Source organism: Anser brachyrhynchus (genome assembly GCF_964034855.1).
Source record: "Anser brachyrhynchus genome assembly, chromosome: 15".
Classification (NCBI taxonomy): Eukaryota; Metazoa; Chordata; class Aves; order Anseriformes; family Anatidae; genus Anser; species Anser brachyrhynchus.
In genome coordinates, this window is record NC_137733.1 from 4,273,324 (window position 1) to 4,293,708 (window position 20,385).

A 20,385-nucleotide genomic window follows, 5' to 3' on the forward strand; every position below is an offset into this window, starting at 1 on the left:
GTAAGCAATTTTTCCCATAGAGCATAAATTAAGCACCTTTGTCTTGTTAAGTCTGAAGTGCTAACAGATAAAACAACTCCTCGCATCATATTTAAGATTTTTCATTTAATAACTCACTTGATGTTTTAGAAGACAGCTCTAACTGCTACAATAAAAAGCAGCTCATTTTTATTTTCAATCAATTAAAAAAGCTGTTGCTTCTGCCTAGGTACGGTAGGTGGTTTTCATTCATTTGTGCTCTTTTACTGTCGCTAATTTTCCTTTTTTTTCAAAATACATGGTAATAATTTCAACATTTTGAAATGCAGGGTAAAGTACTGCAAATATAAAAAAAAAAAAGATTAGTAGAAAGTTGTGGATTTCTGTTTCTTCCTCCATATAAATACATTGACAAATATATTTTCTTTGGAAATAAGTACTGACGATGGCCAGTGCAGGATGAATAAAGACAAATGAGGGAAAGTAAACAGAAGTTAAAAAAAAAAAAGCATGTTGATGGTTGATATTTGTTATTTCAAAATTGCAAGTGCCACAAAGGGTCTGTTCCTCGCTTACACTGGTCTCAGTCTGCTGTAATCCATCCCTTCGGTGGAGTTGCTTTACATTTGGCCACATGCTGAAGAAAATAGAGCCAGTATTGATTGTTGACGCTGAGGTACTCATGTATTAGGAATTAGAGAATTTAAGTGTCACATAAGAAAGGGAGAAAGATTAAAAAATATATAAAAATAAAAAAAGGAAGCCAAAGGAGAAGGGCAACAAGGAAGTATCGAATAACAGTTCAAGGGGGTGTCACATTCGCAGAGAAGCGGTTAGGAAGTTGCAGCAGTTTTGAACTCGGTGTCTCACCTGGCCATTGGCAGTAGCTGAGAAATGAGAATTGATCTCTCCAAGGTCTTGATGTGCTGAAAACTAAAGACTTTGTATGGAGAAGACAAGTGCTATTAACTGGAGGGTCCTTTCTTTCCTCTGGAAGGAAAATGCAGACGTTTTCTCTATCAGCTGGGAGAGTTACCCACGGTCCGAACTGCAGCGTTAGCACTGCTTGCCACCTGGCCTGGGCTACACTCAGCTCGGCGTTCGGTGACAGACAGAGCCTGCACCATCACCCTAAATTCATTCACATTGAGGTCGTAAGAGTTGGATCCTAACATTTTAATACGTTCTCATGAGGAACTCACATTGTGGGAAATGATGTAGAGCTTTAGGTGTTTACGGCTGAAAAAGATACTCCAACATAAACTGTAATGAAAGCTGGTACTAAAATATGAGTTTCTGAGTTGCCTGTGTGTGGCTGTCCACATACCTCTCGTTGTGGTGCGATTGTTCATGGTCGTGCATAAACATCTGCAGAGTGCAGGAGAGGAATATGCATCTCCATGGGTGCAAATGGATGTGAGTGTATATACATATGTGTATGTAAGTGAAAGCCCAGATAACGTAAAGGCCAGTACGGGCATGTCTCAGAACAAGTCTGACAGCATCGTGCGTAGAGGGGCCCTTCAGATAGCATTACAGAGGACGGCAGCGATGAATGCCGTCCTATTGCCACAGATGTCCTGGGGTGCTGTCAGGCCATAGGCAAAATTCTGCTCGAGTCCAGTGCTTGTCCCTGCTGGGTCTGCCTGACATGTGCTCACTGCACGCATCGGCGATGAAATCCATCTCTGAGCGCAGCACCGCTGCGTGTCCACCTAGCTCTGCTGAGGGACAAAGAGCCCTGGCGGATATTTTGGTACTGACTTTGTGTCTGGATACGTTATAATGCATTGAAATTAGAATTATTAAATGAGCTTTCTTTGGGAAATCAGTTATTATTTAAAAGAGGGAAAAAAAAATTTACAATGAAGAAAAATCCAATCGGCAAAAAAAAAACCACAGTGGAGAGGAAGGAAAAAAAACCTGCTGTTGTGCTAGGGTTGATCAGTCTGATATTCAAGGAGGGTAAAAAGTGGTATGAGACTGGAAGTGTAGTTAGTACTGGCTACTGTAAACGGACACAGCTGCATAGGGAGCTCCCCTCTTGTGGCGACTGTCGGAAGCTGTTTCTGAAACGCGTGCTGGGTGGGCAGAGCTCAGCGAAGGAAATCAGGGTGATGTGAGCAGGCATGGTAAGCAGCCTGCTTCAGGCGGGAGGTCAGGCACGGCTCTGTACCACAGCCAGCAGAAACTACGGCTTGTAGAGGCTGTACTGGCCCAAAGTGGCTTCTGCTCTCAGCTGAGGAAGAGGAGAGGTTTGGTGTTGTACTGTAGAGAAACCAAATGTACACAGGAGATCTAGAAATAAGAGCAAGCAAACTTAGTAATGTCAGACCTGCAATATTTGGTGGAAACTGTTGTTTCAGTTGTCCAACAACCTACACCATGTTCATTTCTTTTTTTGTGTTCTGTTTTTAAATGTAAATACTAAATTACATTGTGCTATTGCCTGACACCAAGTTTGTTCTGAAGTTCTAGATAATACATGTTGATAAATACGAGGTTTGTCCTACTTCAAAAGAAGTTGTATTATTGATAGCTAAAACACACACAAGTCAAACAGAAATTGAGTTAAGAACTGAATGAGGTTATTCTCTAGGTTACCCTCTACATTAGTTTATATAACCTAGATACAACTGTTCTTTCTTTTTTCTTTTTAATTAGGTTACAGCCATCCCTCTCTGATAAAGCTTCTACAGCAGCCACAGAACTTGGTAAGTGAATTAAGACATTAAGTACCTGAAGGCGTCCCCTCCCTCCTTGTGGCAGTCTTCAATTTTTCTTAGGCTGATAATCAACACTTAATGACTCAATTTAAAGAGTGGTAGGAACTGTTTTTATTATTTCTCACTAGATGAAAAGAGCTTGGTAGTGTTTAAGAAGATGTCAAAAACTATGTGAAGCTCTATAAGAAGTAAACGTTTGGGTGATACAAGCACTTGATATGTTTACAGACAGCTTTAAGTCATACTTCAAGCGCAGTGTTTCCAATTAATTATTTTAACAATGCTCTTGAGTGAAGGTTTTTGATGCTGAAAGCAAGCACAAGTCCTTGAGAGAGAATACAGTATTCTGAACATGAAAATGGCGCTTTAAATCTGGAATGCTCCATTTCTTTTTGTTGCTGTTTTCTTTTGGTATTGCTTTGTTTTCATTTGGGGAGGAGCAGGGGAGTTAGTGGCTGGTTCACGTCTCTGAAGTACTAAATTGACTAAACCACTGACATGTCCTTGAAAAGTTCAAATAGTTGGACTACAACAACAGGATGATTTCAGAACTGAGGAAGTGCTTCTAAAATAAAGTATCTTAGTATTTCACGAACACTATACTGACAATGTTTGGAAATAATCTGGATTGAGTTACGGAAATAGTTGAAATAAAGTTACATTCTAATTCAGGCATATATTTTCACTTCTTGGACAGAAGTTCTGTAGTCACCTTGCTTTTTTTTTTTAAAAATGTTTTTTACACAATAGCTTATGTATAAGGTACATAGATATTTGTGCACAGAGATGAGATTTAACTGAAAACCTGGAATGTAGCCATGCAAAACCGAGCTGCACTGGCTTTTGGCTATACTTCAATGCATCCTTGGTGGTTGTGCTGTCTTTCAGTGAGTTAGCCATGGGTTCTGCAAACCAGGAATGGGTGTCAATGCTACCTGCAAGGCATTGCTCAGGTCACATTGTTCATTGGTCACTTCCCTCTCATTTTCCTTCCTAAAGAGCCTGCTGGCTCACCCCAGAAGGGTGCAAAGCTTGAGCCAACACGTGACAGAAGTGCAGATGCTTGAGTTCCCTGAGCTGATTTGCTTAAAAGAGAGTTCTCAGATCTTCAGGATGAGAAAAAACTGCTTTTCCCAGAACCAAAATATTTCTTTTAAAAAATAAAAGATAAAAAAATCCACCACTGTGGCAGGAAATCCCAGAGTTATCAAAGGCAGATCTGGATATCATGGAAGCACTAATATTTCTAAATACTTAATATTAACTCATAAAAATGATTTCTGAGGAGATAACAATGCCTTCATTATAATGCAACAGTAGGCAAAGTCAGATTTTAAACAATTCAAAAAAAAAAAAACCAGTTGCTAATTTATCAGGTGGAAAAGGGAAATTAATAGGCTGCCAGCTAGAAGCCTGCATTAAAACAGCTACCTCCAAAGTCCAAAATGTGCGGTGCAACCAAAACCCATCTCACCTGCATAAAAGCATCAAAAACATTGGTACTCCCCGTTCCAATTTCTGAAACCTGCATTAATTCAGAGGAGAAGGTGGCACTAAAACTGTTTGTCTGTGCCTGATTGCACGCTTATGATTTCCAGCAGCCTTTAGTCCAGATAAAGGACCAGCTTTGCTGTGAAAATACTTTTTTTTTTACTTTTTTTTTTTCCCAGCAATAGGTAGGGCTCTTGTTTATTGTTAGCAATGGGATAGGTGTTTTCTTGAAGAGATTGGGGGGGGGGGGTTATTTGTAATGCTTCATGTACCCTCTTTATAGCCAGCTATAAAAAACAGAATATTTATCTATTCATTTGAGACCATAGCAGCTTGATGTCAATGTTCTGTTTTTCTCAGTACTGAGCATCTCATAAACAACAGAGGAAAAATACACTCTTCTGCTTAATGGCAAATGTTGTCAATTGACTGTGACAACCCTTAATCAAATCCGTGACAGATTTATGTTCTCATATCTCTAACTTTGTATGAAAATTTCCTTCTAAACTGAGGTAAAAAGTCAAGTAAGAATTCTCATATGTATTAAAAACTTAGTGGTTATCTGCCAGTAACATCATTATGATTTTTTTTTAAGCTTGAGTCTGTTGAAACAAATACTGTTTTGGAAGTAACACACTTGTATGAGTTACCAAGTCCTAGCTCATTCTTTATTGTAGCGTGTTTTTTGGTTATGCCTAAGAGTTCTGATGATGTGTTCTTACATGTACAGTGTGACCTCTCACACATCTTACTGTGCTCTGAGTAAGTGAGTACCTCTAGTAAGGAAAAAGATGGAAGGATGATGGAATATGTAAAAGTTTGGGTTGAGGTCTGTCCCCTCTGGAGACCCATAAAGACTTAACTCACCAAAGCTCAGCCTGTAATTTCAATGTTGACTTGCTAAAAAAAAATAAAAAATAGAGGGGAAATAACGCTTTGCAGTAGGCAAAATTACTGAGCTTGTCCTTTTGTGAGCAAATGTAATTTCAAATAAAAAGTAGCACATTGTGAAGCAAATAAGATTACCTACAAAGCAATGATAAAGCAATTTTAATCCATGACATCTCATTTAAATTAAATGCATATACACAATAAATTCATCTCCCATTAGTGGACCAAAGAGAGACCAAGGGGGACTTTTCCAGAGCTTCTTGAAAACCACTTTTGTGGGTGGCAGGCTCAGCCTTCCACCAGCTGCTGTTCACTAACACCAAAATTATCTTTCTCTAAGGTGTGAATCCTGACGTGACCAGTTCATATGATCAGTGGGACAGCTCAAGTCGGAAGGGACTTAGGAGGTCTCTGGCCCAACCTCCTGCTCAGAGAGGGTCAGCTGGGAGATGGGACCGGGTTGCTCAGGGCTTTACCCAGGGGCCTGAAAACTTCTGAGGGAGACAGCACAGTCTCTTTGGGCAACCTGCACTGTCCTCTTCCTGAAAAAGCTTTTCATTACACCCAATCAGTACCTCTCATGGTTTGACTTATGCTCATTGCCTCTCATCTTCCCAATGAAGAGCTTCTAGCCAGGCTACATCTTCTCCGTAACCTTCAAATAGGTATTGAAAGTCTGCGTTCCTGTAGTCACTTCTGTGATTACCAAGGCCCTCGCAGTGGCACAGGTTCAGTTTTGCTGACTGATTAGTTTGGAGAAAAGAATTCCGGGAAGCAGGCATGAGTTCAGCCAGGTAGGCTGTGGGAATGCACTTTTAGGAGGGGTCACATTGCAGCCATGGAGACTATTTCAGCAGTGGTGGCACCCGAACTCGGTCAGGCCTCAATCAGGAAATGGAAAGGAAAAAAGAAGAGGTGAGCATATAAGCCACTGAATATGAGCCAGCAGTGTGCTCAGGTGGCCGAGGAGGCCAACAGGATCCTGGCTTGTATGAGAAATAGTGTGGCCAGTAGGACTAGGGAAGTGATTGACCCTCTGTACTCGGCTCTGGTGAGGCTGCACCTCAAGTACTGTGCTCAGTTTTGGGCCCCTCACTACAATAACGACGTGGAGGTGCTGGAGTGTGTGAAGGGCAGTGAAGCTGGTGAAGGGTCTGGACATCAAGTCTTATGGGGAGTGGCCAAGGAAACTGGGGTTATTCATTCTAGAGTAAAGGAGGCTCAGTAGAGACCTTATCACTCTCTACAGCTATCTCAAAGGAGGTTGTAGCGGGGTGGGGATCGGTCTCCTCTCCCAAGCAACAAGCAATAGGACGAGAGGAAATGGCCTCATGTTGCACCAGGGGAGGCTTAGGTTGGTTATTAGGAAAATATTCACTGAAAGGGTTGTGGAGCATTGGAACAGGCTGCCCAGGGAAGTGGCTGAGTCACCATCCCTGGAGGTATTCAGAAGATGTGTAGATGCGGTGCTTGGGGACATGCTTTAGTGGTAGACTTGGCAGCGCTAGGTTAATGGTTGGACTTCATGATCTTAGAGGTGTTTTGCAACCTCTGTGATTTTATGAATACTATTAAACTGACAAGCTGGCAATCTTTTATTGTAATGTACCATAATAATGAATGTTCCTAAGTTCAGGCTGAGGCACTAAGAAAGGTGACTGTGCAAATTGAAGGCACTAGAACAGAAAACATTTAACTGGAAAAATTTCCAGTGCAAATCAGTAAGCTTCACAAAAGCAGTACATGGTTGAAAAGAATCTTCACCGACTTGTCTGGATATATCATGGTCAATGTTCTTGAGCTTGATTAAATGCCTGTTGCTGATTAGTGACAGAATAGCATGCAAGGTAGGTTCTTGCCGATCTTGCTACCCTGCCCACTACTGCACGTGCCAGAGGAGGCCGGCATGGCTGTATACAAGTTTTTTTGTCAGGAATCTATTTTCTTGTACTGTTGGCATTGCTGATCGTTGCATGTGTGTTATCTCTCAGATGTAGTCCCTGTCCTTTAAGTCTATGTTGGTCTTGTTCCCTCAAATACCATTGCAATAGTATCTGGAGGATGTTTATAACCACAGTGTTATGAAATGGTCTTATTACAAGCCCAAAAAGGAAGAAAGTACTGTTACCTTAATTGGATTTAGATTTAGCTACTCCAACTGAAGGCAATTAATTAATATTTTAAGGTACATTTTTCCTGTGTATAAGGAAAATTGAGATTGGGTGACTAAAATGACAATATTGAAGAGGAAATGTAATTACCAGTTAGTATACACCTTTTCTAAGGTGCCCTGTAAGAATAAAATATTACAGATGAGATGGAAAAACTTAATCTAAGACATTATATTATCACCTGGTTTTAAAACCCTTTGTGCCATGACTACAAATTTCTGGTTGGTATTTGTAATTAGAATTCAATGTAACTGCCTTGATATCAACATGATATTTTTCATGTAATACTGAAAAATAACAACATCTCTTCATTTGTCTTTGTAGAGCACTTTTATCAACAGACCTGCCCTAGGGATTTTACCTCCAGAGAACTTTGCAGAAAGACTGAAGGAATCTTTGTTATCAGTAAGTTTGAGATAGCAGTGATGAGGTGCCACATTTTGTGTTTAGGGACACAGGTGTATCAAAGGATGTTACGGATTTTAACAAGGAACATTATAGATTATCTATTCTCCCATCTGCCTTCCCTCTTCCAAGAGACTAGAACCAGCAAGTGATGAAATCGAACCTTTTTTCTCTGACTTGACAGATGTGAGAGGGTGATGTGTCTGCTTTGTACAGATACTGCCTCTTCCAGTGTGGATTCAAGAACTGATAACAAACTGCATTTTCACTAACTTTTGTTCACTGTGCTTTCATAAGAGATAGCAGAATATATTGAGTGTGTTTCTCCTGTTCTAAATTGGAAGATCTTTGGGGGCTGAAACCGAGATGAGCTTTCTCAGGTGTAGTTAGAATCTGTTTTCCTCATCCCGGGCATGACTGGTTTCCCATTATATTGAAACTGATGATGTTATGTTCAATTTACACTATAGCTGTGCCTAGTATTTTGGAGTAATTTGCTCTCTTCATTGACAGGTGGCTCCTAAGGGTCTGCCACAGGTGATTACCATGTCTTGTGGATCCTGCTCAAATGAAAATGCATTTAAAGCAATATTTATGTGGTACAGAGTGAGTAAAATATTAAAAGTGTTTTGTTTTTGGATTTGTTTGGGGGGGGGAGGTTTGGATGTAGAAATCAGAATTTATTTGTCATTATGACTGCTATACAGAGTAAGCAGTAAAACAGAGTAAGGCTTGCAGGCTCTCCAGGTTGTGATGTGATTTTTATTCGATATAGTATAGAATCTATTTAAAAGTTTTCATCTAAGCTTTCTATTCTTATTAACACAACTTTAGAAATGAAAAAATAAACAAAGAAAATGTATTCAGCATTACTGCTTATTCTTTCTTTGGTTAACCATGTGATCGCCTGTGTAGTGTGATCTGTTTCCTCTTCTTCCAGCAGTGGTTTAACTTAGAAACTAAAATAAATTCTCCGGTATTCCTTGGGACTTACCTCCCTGAAATGGTCTTCTTCCTCCTATAGTCGAGGAGACATCTTAAACGGTCATTTATCTAAAACAGTTTGTTTTATGAAATGCATATTGCAGTCATAGGAACCACACTCAATGTCTTCCTTGGCTCTAGTCTGGAATACCGGAATTATTAGTGTGTGACTGAGCTAAAAATTCATTGGTTACAACTGAAGGAGAACTGTTTTTGTTTGGTTTGTTTTTTTGCAGAACAAGGAGAGGGGCCATAATAATGTCACAAAAGAGGAACTGGAATCTTGCATGATTAACCAGGTAACATTGTTTTTTTACCACACCTACGCATGTAACATTGTTGTGGTTTTATAAAAGAATATTGGGGGGAAAATTGGCTTTCCTATCCTGAAGGTTTGTAAATTTAGAAAATGGTGAAAGACAGACTGTTTCCAAAATATTCAAGACCAGCTGCTAGTATTCTTCTGCATCCTTCCCAATTGTGAATTTTGGGAAGATCTCCCTTATTTCACTTACTAGAAAGGGAACAAAGTGATGGATGGGTCCATGGAGATTATTAATACATGCAATTTTTTACAAATATTAACAGTCCTTATTATTTTTCCAGAAGCCGTAATTTTATGGCTTAAAATTTATCAGGGGGGCAGTTAAAATTTGACTAACTGTTAACAATGGGTGGGATGAGGAAATTGAGATGCAGCTGAGAAACCTGAAATCCTATAAACTTTCAACTGAGGTGGTCTTTCTCCTGCCAGTCACAAATCTTACACGCAGCAATAGCAGAAAATGGTGAATTCAATTTCTTTTTGAGATACATATCTTGGAAATGAATGATCTGCTGGTCCTAGCTTGACTAGCACTTCTCTAGGGAAACGTATTCAATTCATTTCCATGGAGTTAAGGAACTCATTTGGCTTTAAAAATGTAGAGGAAGAGGGTTTGGTTTTACTTGTCTTCAGAATTACTTTTTAAAGTTCTCTGATGTTACTCAGCCATGTCAGACAGGTGGCTGTGCCAGTACAGAAAAGAGGATGGCACATCTTGACCTGAAGGAATAGGAATTTTGTGAGATGACTAAAGATTTGTGAAACCGATGATGCCTTTTTGTCCAAGTTTAGCTATCTAAACATTAGGATTCCCACTTGAGCTAATTCTCCGACTTTTCTTTATAGTTGCAGGGGGAAGAGCAATTTTCAGAGGGCAACTCATCCCCCTTTCTTGGGGCGATTCCACAGAATCCAATTGCAAATTTTGAACCCTTGAGCTGAGCCTGTAGCTGGCTGGGGTCCTCTGCAGGCTGCAGTGTGGGTCTCAGGCATGGTTTCTCTGGGTCACTTTTTTTCTCTCCCTGCCAGGAGAGCTCTGCTTGGGCTGAAACCTGTGCCCCGTGGCAGCACCGAGAGGCTCTGCTGTGCCCTGCGGCAGGGCCTGGGGCCGGCTGGGCCCGGCCGTGTCTGGCACCAGGCAGCCCCGGCCACTCCTCACACAGGCCCTGCCGCCGGCACCGCGCCCTGGGCACGCGGTACATGTGTGCTCATAGTTTGTACAAAAAGTGCGTTGTACTCAATGTTCTGCTGACGTGTCAGTTCATGTGCAAAATAATGCTACAAAACAGTATAAATTGCCAAATATTCGTTAATACCAATGATATACTTTATGAGGTCAGGAAGATCTCAAGGGATGACAAACGTATTGCTTAAATGTGCCAGTATAACAATTTTTGATGGTGATGTTGAAGAGGAAACCTGTGGGCAGGCTGCGAGGGGCAGCAGCTTGGCTCCGACCCCATGCCCCACTCAGGGCCACGGCCCTGTCAGGGCAGGGTGTCTGAGGGGGCTGCGTACAGCAGCGGCCCTGCCGCTCACCTGCGGCCCCGCACACTGACCACTGTGCTTTGCTTGCAGCCCCCTGGCTGCCCTGACTACGCTATGCTATCCTTCATGGGCGGCTTCCACGGCAGGACCATGGGTAAGAAAAACACGGCCGGCAGCACCTTCCCTCCTAGCTCCTGGGGTAAAATTACCACAATATAAAAATGTGATCTCACCTGTTTTTACCATTTTATATTGGACCGATCCCCGTTACAAACGTGTTACCCAACATGTCTGTAATTGAGAGCTTTGAAACTGGTTTTCTTTAAACAGGTGAAACCATCTAGACTGAGCGCTGCTGTTCAGATTGATAGAGGTTCTCCTGTCCTTGTGGAATAGTACATACGGAAAGTGATGCTTAAAAGTTAGAGCACTCCACTTAAGTTTGACTAAATCCTATTAGTCAATATTTCAGAAAAGAAAATAAAAACCTGGAACAATTAAGAAAGACTTTCTTTTTTTTTTTTTTTTTTAGAAAAAGAAAAGCAGTTAAGAAAGTCCTGGTGTCAGGCAATTTTTCACCTCTTGGTAGCTTTTTTCCTGTATTGTTCCTAGTCAGGTGTTTTTCTAATTCTTGTGTTTCTGGGTTTAGGTTGCTTAGCTACAACTCACTCTAAAGCAATTCACAAACTGGACATTCCATCGCTGGACTGGCCTATTGCTCCATTTCCAAGACTAAAGTATCCTCTGGAAGACTTTGTGAAAGAGAATCAACAGGAAGAAGCCCGTTGTTTAGAGGAGGTAAAAATTCACTGGCAGCTTTCTGGTATTTTGTTTTGAAATGATGAATGGTGTTAGTAGGATTAGTTGCTTTTCACTAAAAGAATGTTTTCAGGGATTGGAACACCATGTGATTAAAATAGCATTCACTGTTGTTTACAGTTAGAAGTTTGTCCTTGCTTTTCAGAAGAACAGCCAGTTTACTGTGAATTAAGGTCTACATGAATTATACTAAAGTGAAATTTCACATGCTTGTTGTATCACAGTGAACTAGCCCGCCAGATTTTGCAGAGGGACATGGACTAAGAGCTCAGTGTATAATACTCTGCAAAGAGAACCTGTACCGATATTTCATTTTTTTCAGGTTTTCTGTGTTAGCTTTCTGGTGTAGAGCTCTGATCCTGCCTACAGCTGCAGGGAGTGAGCGGGCAGAGATTCCGTGCCTTCCCTAGCACAGGAGAAAGGAAAGGTGGGCAGAACCGAGTTCAAGGGAGGCAAACTCTCTGCAAGTACCAGAACCATGGGATTCCCTGTTGGGCTTCCGGGGATCCAGGATCTGTCATTTGCAAGGGCTCGTTCTCGAGACAGGGCTTTGGGGAGCAAGGCATGATGTGCCCTGTGGCTGGAACAGAAACAGTGCGCTATCTAGAACATTCTGACTACCGAGGAGTGGGCTGTGATGTACTGAATGGAGCTCAGCAGCGCTGCGTGGATGGCTGCGCAAAGCTGGATTGGAGAGACTTCTCATTCAAACCTGCATCATAACTTCAGGGAAAACTGAAAGCATAGCAAATTGCTTTCCTGTGTTTGCACCACAATAGCTTATTGGGCTGGAAGGAAAGTGGGATGTGAAAAATCAATCCACAAACTTGAAGCCATTATTTAAAAAAAAAAAAAAAAAAAGCTGAACACTCTCTTGAAAGTCTGTAAATTTGCTTCCTGGCTCCCTTTGGAAATCATTACTTTACACAGCCTACACAGACTGTGGGCCCTGAAAGCTGTAAGTGGTATTTCAAATACAAATGACACTACTAATCACAGCAACTGGCACTACAAGGTTAATTAGAACTTCTCTGAAAGCCCCTTATCAGCAACAGGATTTCTTCACCTCTTCATCTGATTAATTTTAAAGTATCTTAAGTGAGTGATTAGAAAAGGCAAATTTCCCAGATTGCATTCATTAATACATTAGATGAGTATTGTTTTGACACAAAATCTACTTTTTTTTTTTTTTTAATATAAGTTAGGTAGAATGGCAGCAGTGGCACAGCAAACTACAGTGGTTTCAATGGTATTTTCAGCTGAAGTTTGCTGGACCTTTCACACCATCGTGGACAACTATGCAACTAGTTACAATGTGGTTCAGGATATGGTTTAAACTTCATCATTTAGGAACAAGAGGGTAGTGTTAAATCCTGGATGAAGTATTTGTGGATTCCTTGTGGTTCCTGACACCTTTATAGCCAGAAATAGCTTTGAAGAGTTGACGTGCTGGTGCTGAGGTTTAATCTTTCTGGGAAAGAAATGTCAGAATGTCCTGAAAGGAGAATGTAGCATAAATGTTTGATTTACAGGTGGAAGATCTGATTGTAAAGTACAGGAAAAAGAAGAAGATTGTGGCTGGAATCATTATAGAACCAATACAGTCAGAGGGTGGGGACAATCATGCCTCAGATGACTTCTTCAGAAAGCTACGAGATATTGCCAGAAAGGTAATCAAATATTTCACTTTTCACTCACTGGTAGCTAAACATGAAATTATTTGTTCCTGTCTCCAGATACCTTCCTCTCCCACCACTCTGGAGCTTCACAAGCCTCCTCATTAGCAGTTGGGATAGTTACGTGCATGTACTGAGATACTAGCTACTCCTATAGTCAGCACAGTAGTTCCTCTTACATTTGGTGCACAGTTAGTGGTTTCCTCAGTCCACTAAATTTTCTACTACTGTCTAAATGACAGAGAAATTGCTCTGACTCATTTACACTGGATTTCATAGTAGTGTTCTTTAAATGGCAATGCCAATTTGTAGAGGTGGGTTAAAACAATTTTAGAAGAGGCAGGCTTGGGTAAGGGTAATTTTTGTTTGACATACTTGTTTTTCAGGTCCTTTTGCAATTATAAACAAATTGAGTCTGTCTGTAAGTTTCAGTGTTTCAAAAAAACAACGAAAAAGGCAGATGCCTTGATACTCAGAATGTGAAGTTACCTATTTAGAAGCAGTGGCCTTCAGTAAGACCTACTTTGTGCTTTTTTCCTCTCGAACATCTGTATCAGAAGCTTATGTGTGTGTTTACAGAGAAGAGAATAGGTAATATTTGGAAAACTCTCTTTGGAAAAGAGCAACTTTTCCCATTGTTAACAGCTGCTCATGCAAGGGTGATACCGTAAATAAAGTGATGTGAAAAGGTTTGTCTTATCTAAAATGTGAATCTGCCAAAAGTACTTAGCAACTGTTTTTAATGATAGTATCATGATGTAGTTTGATCTCCCTGTCCTGCAGCTTCAACAAAATTGTCCTTCACATTAAAAAAAAAAAAAAGTTTTTTGCCAGTTAAAATGAGTAGCTCTTTCAGCAGATTCATCTGAAAAGGCTGTTCTTTTGGGATCATTTTAGGTCCCTAGACTGAACAGATCATGCTGCTGGTAGTGCTTTTATGCCACAAATGTCTGACTTAGATTGGAAGCTCAGACTTCTCATCTAAAACAAACAAACAAAACTCCTAGAAATGAGGTTCTGCTTCCCTCAGAGGCTTTGACAATGCCACCTAGACTCCTCCCAGATGTTTTTAGGTATCTCTGTTTTAAAAGGAAATATATATATATACACACACACACACACATACAGAAAAAAAAAAAAAAAACAAAAAAAAACACGTATTTTGCTTCTGAGTTCAGGTAGAAAATATGTTTCTGTTACCTTTCTGAAAAAATAGCTGAGTTCCTAATTGTGAAATCTAATGTACAATGAGTTTCAAGACTGGTTAGGAAATATGGCAGCATTGGTCTGTGGTTGAGGAGGGAAGATTTGGAGCAGTGAAGGCAGAGGAAGGAGGGATGTTACATGTAATTGACTATATTTATCATTTCACTAGGGGAGGTATTTTTGTTTTGGAAGTGTATACTCATGTCCCCTGCTTTTTCCATCTGTCTCCACAGCATGGCTGTGCGTTCTTGGTGGATGAGGTGCAGACAGGAGGTGGCTGCACCGGAAAATTCTGGGCCCATGAACACTGGGGCCTGGATGATCCAGCTGATGTGGTAACATTTAGTAAGAAGATGATGACAGGAGGATTTTTCCACAAAGAAGAGTTCAGGCCAAATGCTGTAAGAGTTTTCAATGGAAAATGGAACTTTCTGCTAGTTGGTGCCCCCTTCATTGGGTACCTGTAATGTCCATGGAAGAGGCAAGCTTTCCTTCAGTAATGCAGGTTCAGCTAGATGGAGCTGCTATTTCCTAGATACTTGCTTTGTGCTTACATGAATCATCTTTACTTCTTCATGTTTATTCCGATTGCTCTCAGTCACAAAGGTCATAAAGCTCGTGGGAGAGAGTGGAGAGCTGGGTTTAGCCTGCTGAAGTAATCTTCGATAGGAAACCAGCCACAATTTGAATAAAACCTTACCTTTTCCGTAAGATAACTTGGTATCTTCAGAGCTTGTATGTAAGCATTTTGAATTCTGTTACCAAGACTCATTCTTCATAGTAATGTCATTTTATATGTAATAAATGAAGAAACTAAATGGCAGAAGATAAAGCTTGAATGCAAAACCAGTATAGACGATGTTGGTTTCAACATCATCTATAGCCATGTTTCAATGAGGTGTCAGATTAGCAAAACAGAGAGCACTAAATTCATAGCATAAAGCAGTTGGTTGCCCTTTGTTTCTGCTGAGCAGGGCAGCTGTATTTTGCTCTTACAACACAAAAGGGGACTTGGTGAGATTAGTGCATGCTTTTTGCTGTACCAGATGTTGCATGACCAGTTTGATGGCTTGCTTTTCTTTATTATAGTGCTTTTCCTGTTAACATGTTCCGCAACTCTCTTTCCATCCTTTTCCAAGCCCTATCGGATTTTTAACACCTGGCTTGGAGATCCATCCAAGAACCTTATGCTTGCTGAAGTCATTAAGGTTATTAAAAGAGAAGACCTCCTAAACAATGCAGCCCATGCAGGGAAAGCACTACTGACCGGGCTGCTGGATTTACAGGTAAACATTTGGAAGGCTTATTGTAGATAAGGGGAAATTTGCTGATCCATTAGGATCCAACCTCATGCAGTTTTAAACACTTGAAGTCTGTGGCTACTCAGACTGTTGTCAGAAAGGGGCAAACAGGACACAAGGTTGTGTCAGATGTCCAGACAGTGTGCGATAGCTCCACTCCCCCAAAACGGAGGAGGCAGCATGTTCTTCATGTGGCAGAATGCCTGGCAGAGTTTGCCGCTTGGTGCCCTCTGTTGCAGCAGCTGCCATGCGTACATCCTCACCTCTCTTTGCAGGCTCGTTACCCCCATCTTATCAGCAGAGTTAGAGGAAGAGGAACGTTCTGTTCATTTGACACTCCAAATGATGCAACTAGAAACAAGTTAATTACAATAGCCAGAAACAAAGGTAAGGCAATTTGTGTGTAGTTTAGCTTCAAAGGACAAACAGGATATGTGGTGCTTTAAATTGTCCTTTTTTTGTATGGTGTGTGTACTGCACTATCCAAGGACAAAAGTGAATTATAAACAGGCTGTATTTAGGCTTTTCTGGAAATAGATGTATTTTCATAAACATTTAAACCAGTCAGTTGCATGTACGTGCACCTTTATCTTTCTCTTTAGGTCTGATGTTACTAAAGAGGCCTATGCAGGGCATGTATTTCTGATGTCACTTTAATATTCCTCTGCAGTGAACCTAGGCATGGCTTACTTGTAGAAACAGATCAGGAAAATTGAAGTTAACTGTCACACAGGAAAACTCAGGGAGGACATGGAATTTTATGTAATACCTAATAACAAAATATATTGAGTTGCCTAAAATGGGGATCTACAACTGCCTGCCCCTTTTACTACACGGGCTGTAGACAAGCCCGTGTTTCAGGAGGAGAACCTCATGCTCTGAAACCTAATATCCTCTTTGAATTTAACTGTGGGTCCTGGGTTTGCAGCTGTCAGGTTTTTGTTACTTATAGCTCTTGAAAGAAGCAGGTGTGATGCATCTAACTACTGTGAAATGAAATTTTAGAGTGTAGAAGACATCAGTAATGTTTTGTTCTTGAAAACTAAGCCAGCAGAGAGAAAAGGTAGAGCCATTTGCTTCACAGTACACCACCAACTGATGATACTCTGTGTGACTGTATGGTTAGCAGTGATTTGGGAAGCTTCTATTGCCCCTCCCCAATGATGTGAACATTGCCAAATATTCAGAAAATGCAGTTCTCACAATGGTGGAAATGACTAAAGAAACTCTTTTTGTCTTAGGTGTTGTACTGGGAGGCTGTGGTGACAGATCAATCCGTTTTCGTCCAACGCTGATCTTCAAGGATCATCACGCGCACCTCTTTCTGAACATTTTCAGTGACATCTTAGCAAACTTCAAGTAAAAAGCCGTTCTCTTACACTGAACAACTAACTGATTATGAGATTAGTTTGCATTAATTCATGTCTTCTCCACTTACAAGATAAGTGTAAAGTCATAAACTAAGGGTTGTGTTCTGTCTGTAATGCTGCCCAAGGCACGCTGCTCCATGCAAACTCGACCCAGGCAGAGTATTGGTACTGGTCACCAGCAGGTACCCGCAGCTGTCCTACACTGTGCACAGAAGCGGTGGCCCTCCATCCGTGGGTCCTATTAATTGCAGAGTCCTCCATGCATCCATGGCCCTGACTAAGTTGTCTAAATACGACCTGGTACAGTCTGTTTTCACAGATAATCCCAGTAGCTTTACTTGTGTCCAGAAGCAGCAACAAGTATTAAAAGCCACATGCCTGTCATGCAGAAAGTGCCATTCTCTAATGGTAGATGGAACAAAAGAGGTGTTTCAGGGAAAGCTTTGCTTTCCACCACTGCCAAGTACAATATTTTACAAAATAATTTCAAGCTTTACTCCCCTGAAGTCTGCCATACCACCTGGATCGTGACACTGCTCTACCTAGCCTTTAGCCTATACATACTGCTTCAGCGGCACTGATGCACGCAGCCACATGTGCAGTGCCATGAGTAGAAGTGAAGTACTTCTTTCCTTGTCCTGGATTTTAAAACTCTTGACTTCTCTTACAATTAGAGAAGAGAAAGCTATGCTGAGCTGTATGTAATTTGACAAAACTTAAAGAATTGTGTGAAGCACATTATTTCCATCTCTGTCAGCAATCTCAAATTATTTGGGCTTATTTTACCATTTGCCCATAATATGCCATAATAGCCATTAATTTAGCTATTACAAGTTCTACATGAATAAGGATGTTGTAGAACTACAGCAGAATTGCTTGCTCTTAGCCATTACCTGACATCAGAGCCACTACAGTGAAGGCCTAGTCCTAACTGCACATTGTAACGCAAAGTAGTTGTGTTGATCTAATAGGTTACTCTTAAGTTATTGATGCTTCAGAGGTCTTCTAGAAAGCCACAAGATGAAAAAGTTGCAACGCTTTGTTACTTTTCTCCTCTTCAGAGAATTGTTCTGGACATCTCTTTACTATGTACTCTTTACTATTTGCTTAAGGCTGACTTGAACTAGTTCTGGTGCTTTTTTTTTTCCCTTCTCTTTCTTTGGCTAGCAGGCATCTGACTTTTCCTTAGCAAGTTTAACTTTTGTATTTATGCACCAAAAAAGAGGGACCACTTTTAGACTTTACAGTTGCCCTATCAGCAATTTTTAAGTACATAAGAGACAGAGCAGTTAAAGGATTTATATATGTTTAATAAAGCTGCCAAACTGTGAAAGGTTTCTTACCTGCTTTGGTAAGTTTTAATCATGGTTTTCCCATTTTCCTATTTTTGACTACTGGTATTGGACAACTCAAGAAAGCTGACTTCTGCTAGCTTAGAAATAATGGGATTTCTATAAACCTCTCTGCAGAACCCAGAATTCTGGTACCAGCTGGTCAGAACCCAGGCAGGTTTTTGAACAGAGGTTGTTGAAATCTGGAGGAAGGACTGGTGGATTGGTGTTCAACAAAACCTCACTGTCATCACTGTCCTCATAAGAGTATTATCATCAAGAGGAAAGTCAAAACAAGAACTGTGTTTGACCACATTCTGGGAATTAGTTCGTTCAACATATCAGTGCAGTAGTTTTAGTAAGTGTCTCTAGCAAGTCTTGTACTTCTACAGAAGCAAAGGTCCAGTAATTTGAAGTCTTACCACATCTTCACTTTTATTATGAATACTCTAGGTGTTTTTATAATTTTTACTGACACTCAGTAACTGTATAATTGTGTACAACATATTGATGAAATCATGTTAGAGAATACATAGGAAGCACTGCAGCTGAAGTATATAAAGTTAATATTGTTTACAGCATACTGTGGACAGTGCCAAAATAAATGTTTAAACAAATACTTAACTACACTTCATGGTGTATCTAGTAACTGCACACAGATTCATAAAAAAAAGACATCTCGTGTAATCAATATTCTTAAATAAAATATTTATAATTGAAGTTCTCCAAGACTCTTTGTTTTAAACCTAGCATATGCCTAAACTGAATCACTAGTGCTTATTAAATATATTCTTACGAAGACAGACAAACCTCCAGAAAACTTGCTATATGCATGCAATCCACTTCAGTCAACCCATACTTTGCTGCCATAGTGTTTAAGCCAAGGAAAAATATTTTCCTTTTGATATTGCTGCACCATTTGGTATTAGCCAAAATTTAAAATAATAAGGACCCCATTAGGAGAAGTTTCACCTGAGTAAATAGTAAATCATGATTAGGCTGCACGTTATAATGCCAGTTTTACTTACCTGCATCTGCTGATCCACCAAGAGACAGAGGTTTCAATAGGCCTGAGGAAGAAACAGTGAAAAGAATTCTCCAGACTTTGCTCTTGGTGAAGTTTAGCTTATTTGCCATAATTCCAAATGAACTAATAGCTAGAAGAGCGGTGTAAGGAGTTGCCTTGCTTGTGACAATTCAAAAAAAAAAATCTTACCTGTTAAAAGTGATCAGATTTGATTCTTTCTCAGGTTTAAATCCTGCTTCTTTGTTTCTGTGGAAGTTTTGGCAAAGAAGGAATCATACTAACACCACAGAATGAAACCAACATCCTTCAGGATACATGTGGTGAGGCGATCAACGCTCCAAATTACAGAGAACACAAACTACACGTTTCATCTTCAGCTTTAATTCAACATAGCTTTTAGTTGTCTTACCTGTTTTCATTTCAGGTAAAATCAGCCTGGGGGTGGGAAGGAGGTATGCAAATCCAGTAAGTGGAAGGGTATTTGGCAAGGGCACTGTCCATGTTAAAGTATGCCCAAGTGAGCAAACAAATCAAGTGGTGCTCTAGAGGACTGGGTTCCCAGGCTAAGCTGTTATCTATGGTGTAGTAAACAGAAGGTTGTTGAATTCATGTAGTCTAAGATAATTTTTGGCAACATTTACTGCAGTTTTTGGAACTTAAGAGTTACAGAATCACAGAATCATCTAGGTTGGAAGAGACCTCCAAGATCACCTAGTCCAACCTCTGACCTAACACTAACAAGTCCTCCACTAAACCATATCACTAAGCTCTACATCTAAACGTCTTTTAAAGACCTCCAGGGATGGCGACTCAACCACTTCCCCAGGCAGCCCATTCCAATGCCTAACAACCCTTTCAGTAAAGAAGTTCTTCCTAATATCCAACCTAAACCTCCCCTGGCACAACTTTAGCCCATTCCCCCTCGTCCTGTCACCAGGCACGTGGGAGAATAGACCAACTCCCACCTCGCTACAGCCTCCCTTAAGGTACCTGTAGAGAGCGATAAGGTCGCCCCTGAGCCTCCTCTTCTCCAGGCTGAACAAGCCCAGCTCCCCCAGCTGCTCCTCGTAAGACTTGTTCTCCAGACCCCTCACCAGCTTCGTTGCCCTTCTCTGGACTTGCTCGAGCACCTCCATGTCCTTCTTGTAGAGAGGGGCCCAAAACTGAACACAGTGCTCGAGGTGCGGCCTCACCA

At 40.7% G+C, this 20,385-nt stretch overlaps 1 protein-coding gene across 6 annotated transcripts in view; it reads left to right on the plus strand.

Annotated features, from left to right (window-relative positions):
• The window catches only part of ABAT (4-aminobutyrate aminotransferase), a 60,317-nt gene extending 41,434 nt beyond the window's left edge, over nt 1-18,883 (plus strand). For all 6 annotated transcript variants that reach the window (XM_080557046.1, XM_080557043.1, XM_080557041.1 and 3 more), the window contains 11 exons: nt 2,644-2,693; nt 7,583-7,663; nt 8,177-8,269; nt 8,884-8,946; nt 10,551-10,614; nt 11,110-11,258; nt 12,812-12,949; nt 14,395-14,562; nt 15,301-15,447; nt 15,738-15,849; nt 16,704-18,883. In XM_080557046.1, coding sequence (XP_080413172.1) covers nt 2,644-2,693; nt 7,583-7,663; nt 8,177-8,269; nt 8,884-8,946; nt 10,551-10,614; nt 11,110-11,258; nt 12,812-12,949; nt 14,395-14,562; nt 15,301-15,447; nt 15,738-15,849; nt 16,704-16,825 — 1,187 coding nt within the window. In that variant the 3' untranslated portion in view covers nt 16,826-18,883. The remainder of the gene's footprint in view (nt 1-2,643; nt 2,694-7,582; nt 7,664-8,176; nt 8,270-8,883; nt 8,947-10,550; nt 10,615-11,109; nt 11,259-12,811; nt 12,950-14,394; nt 14,563-15,300; nt 15,448-15,737; nt 15,850-16,703) is intronic.
• The last annotated feature ends 1,502 nt before the right edge of the window (nt 18,884-20,385 follow it).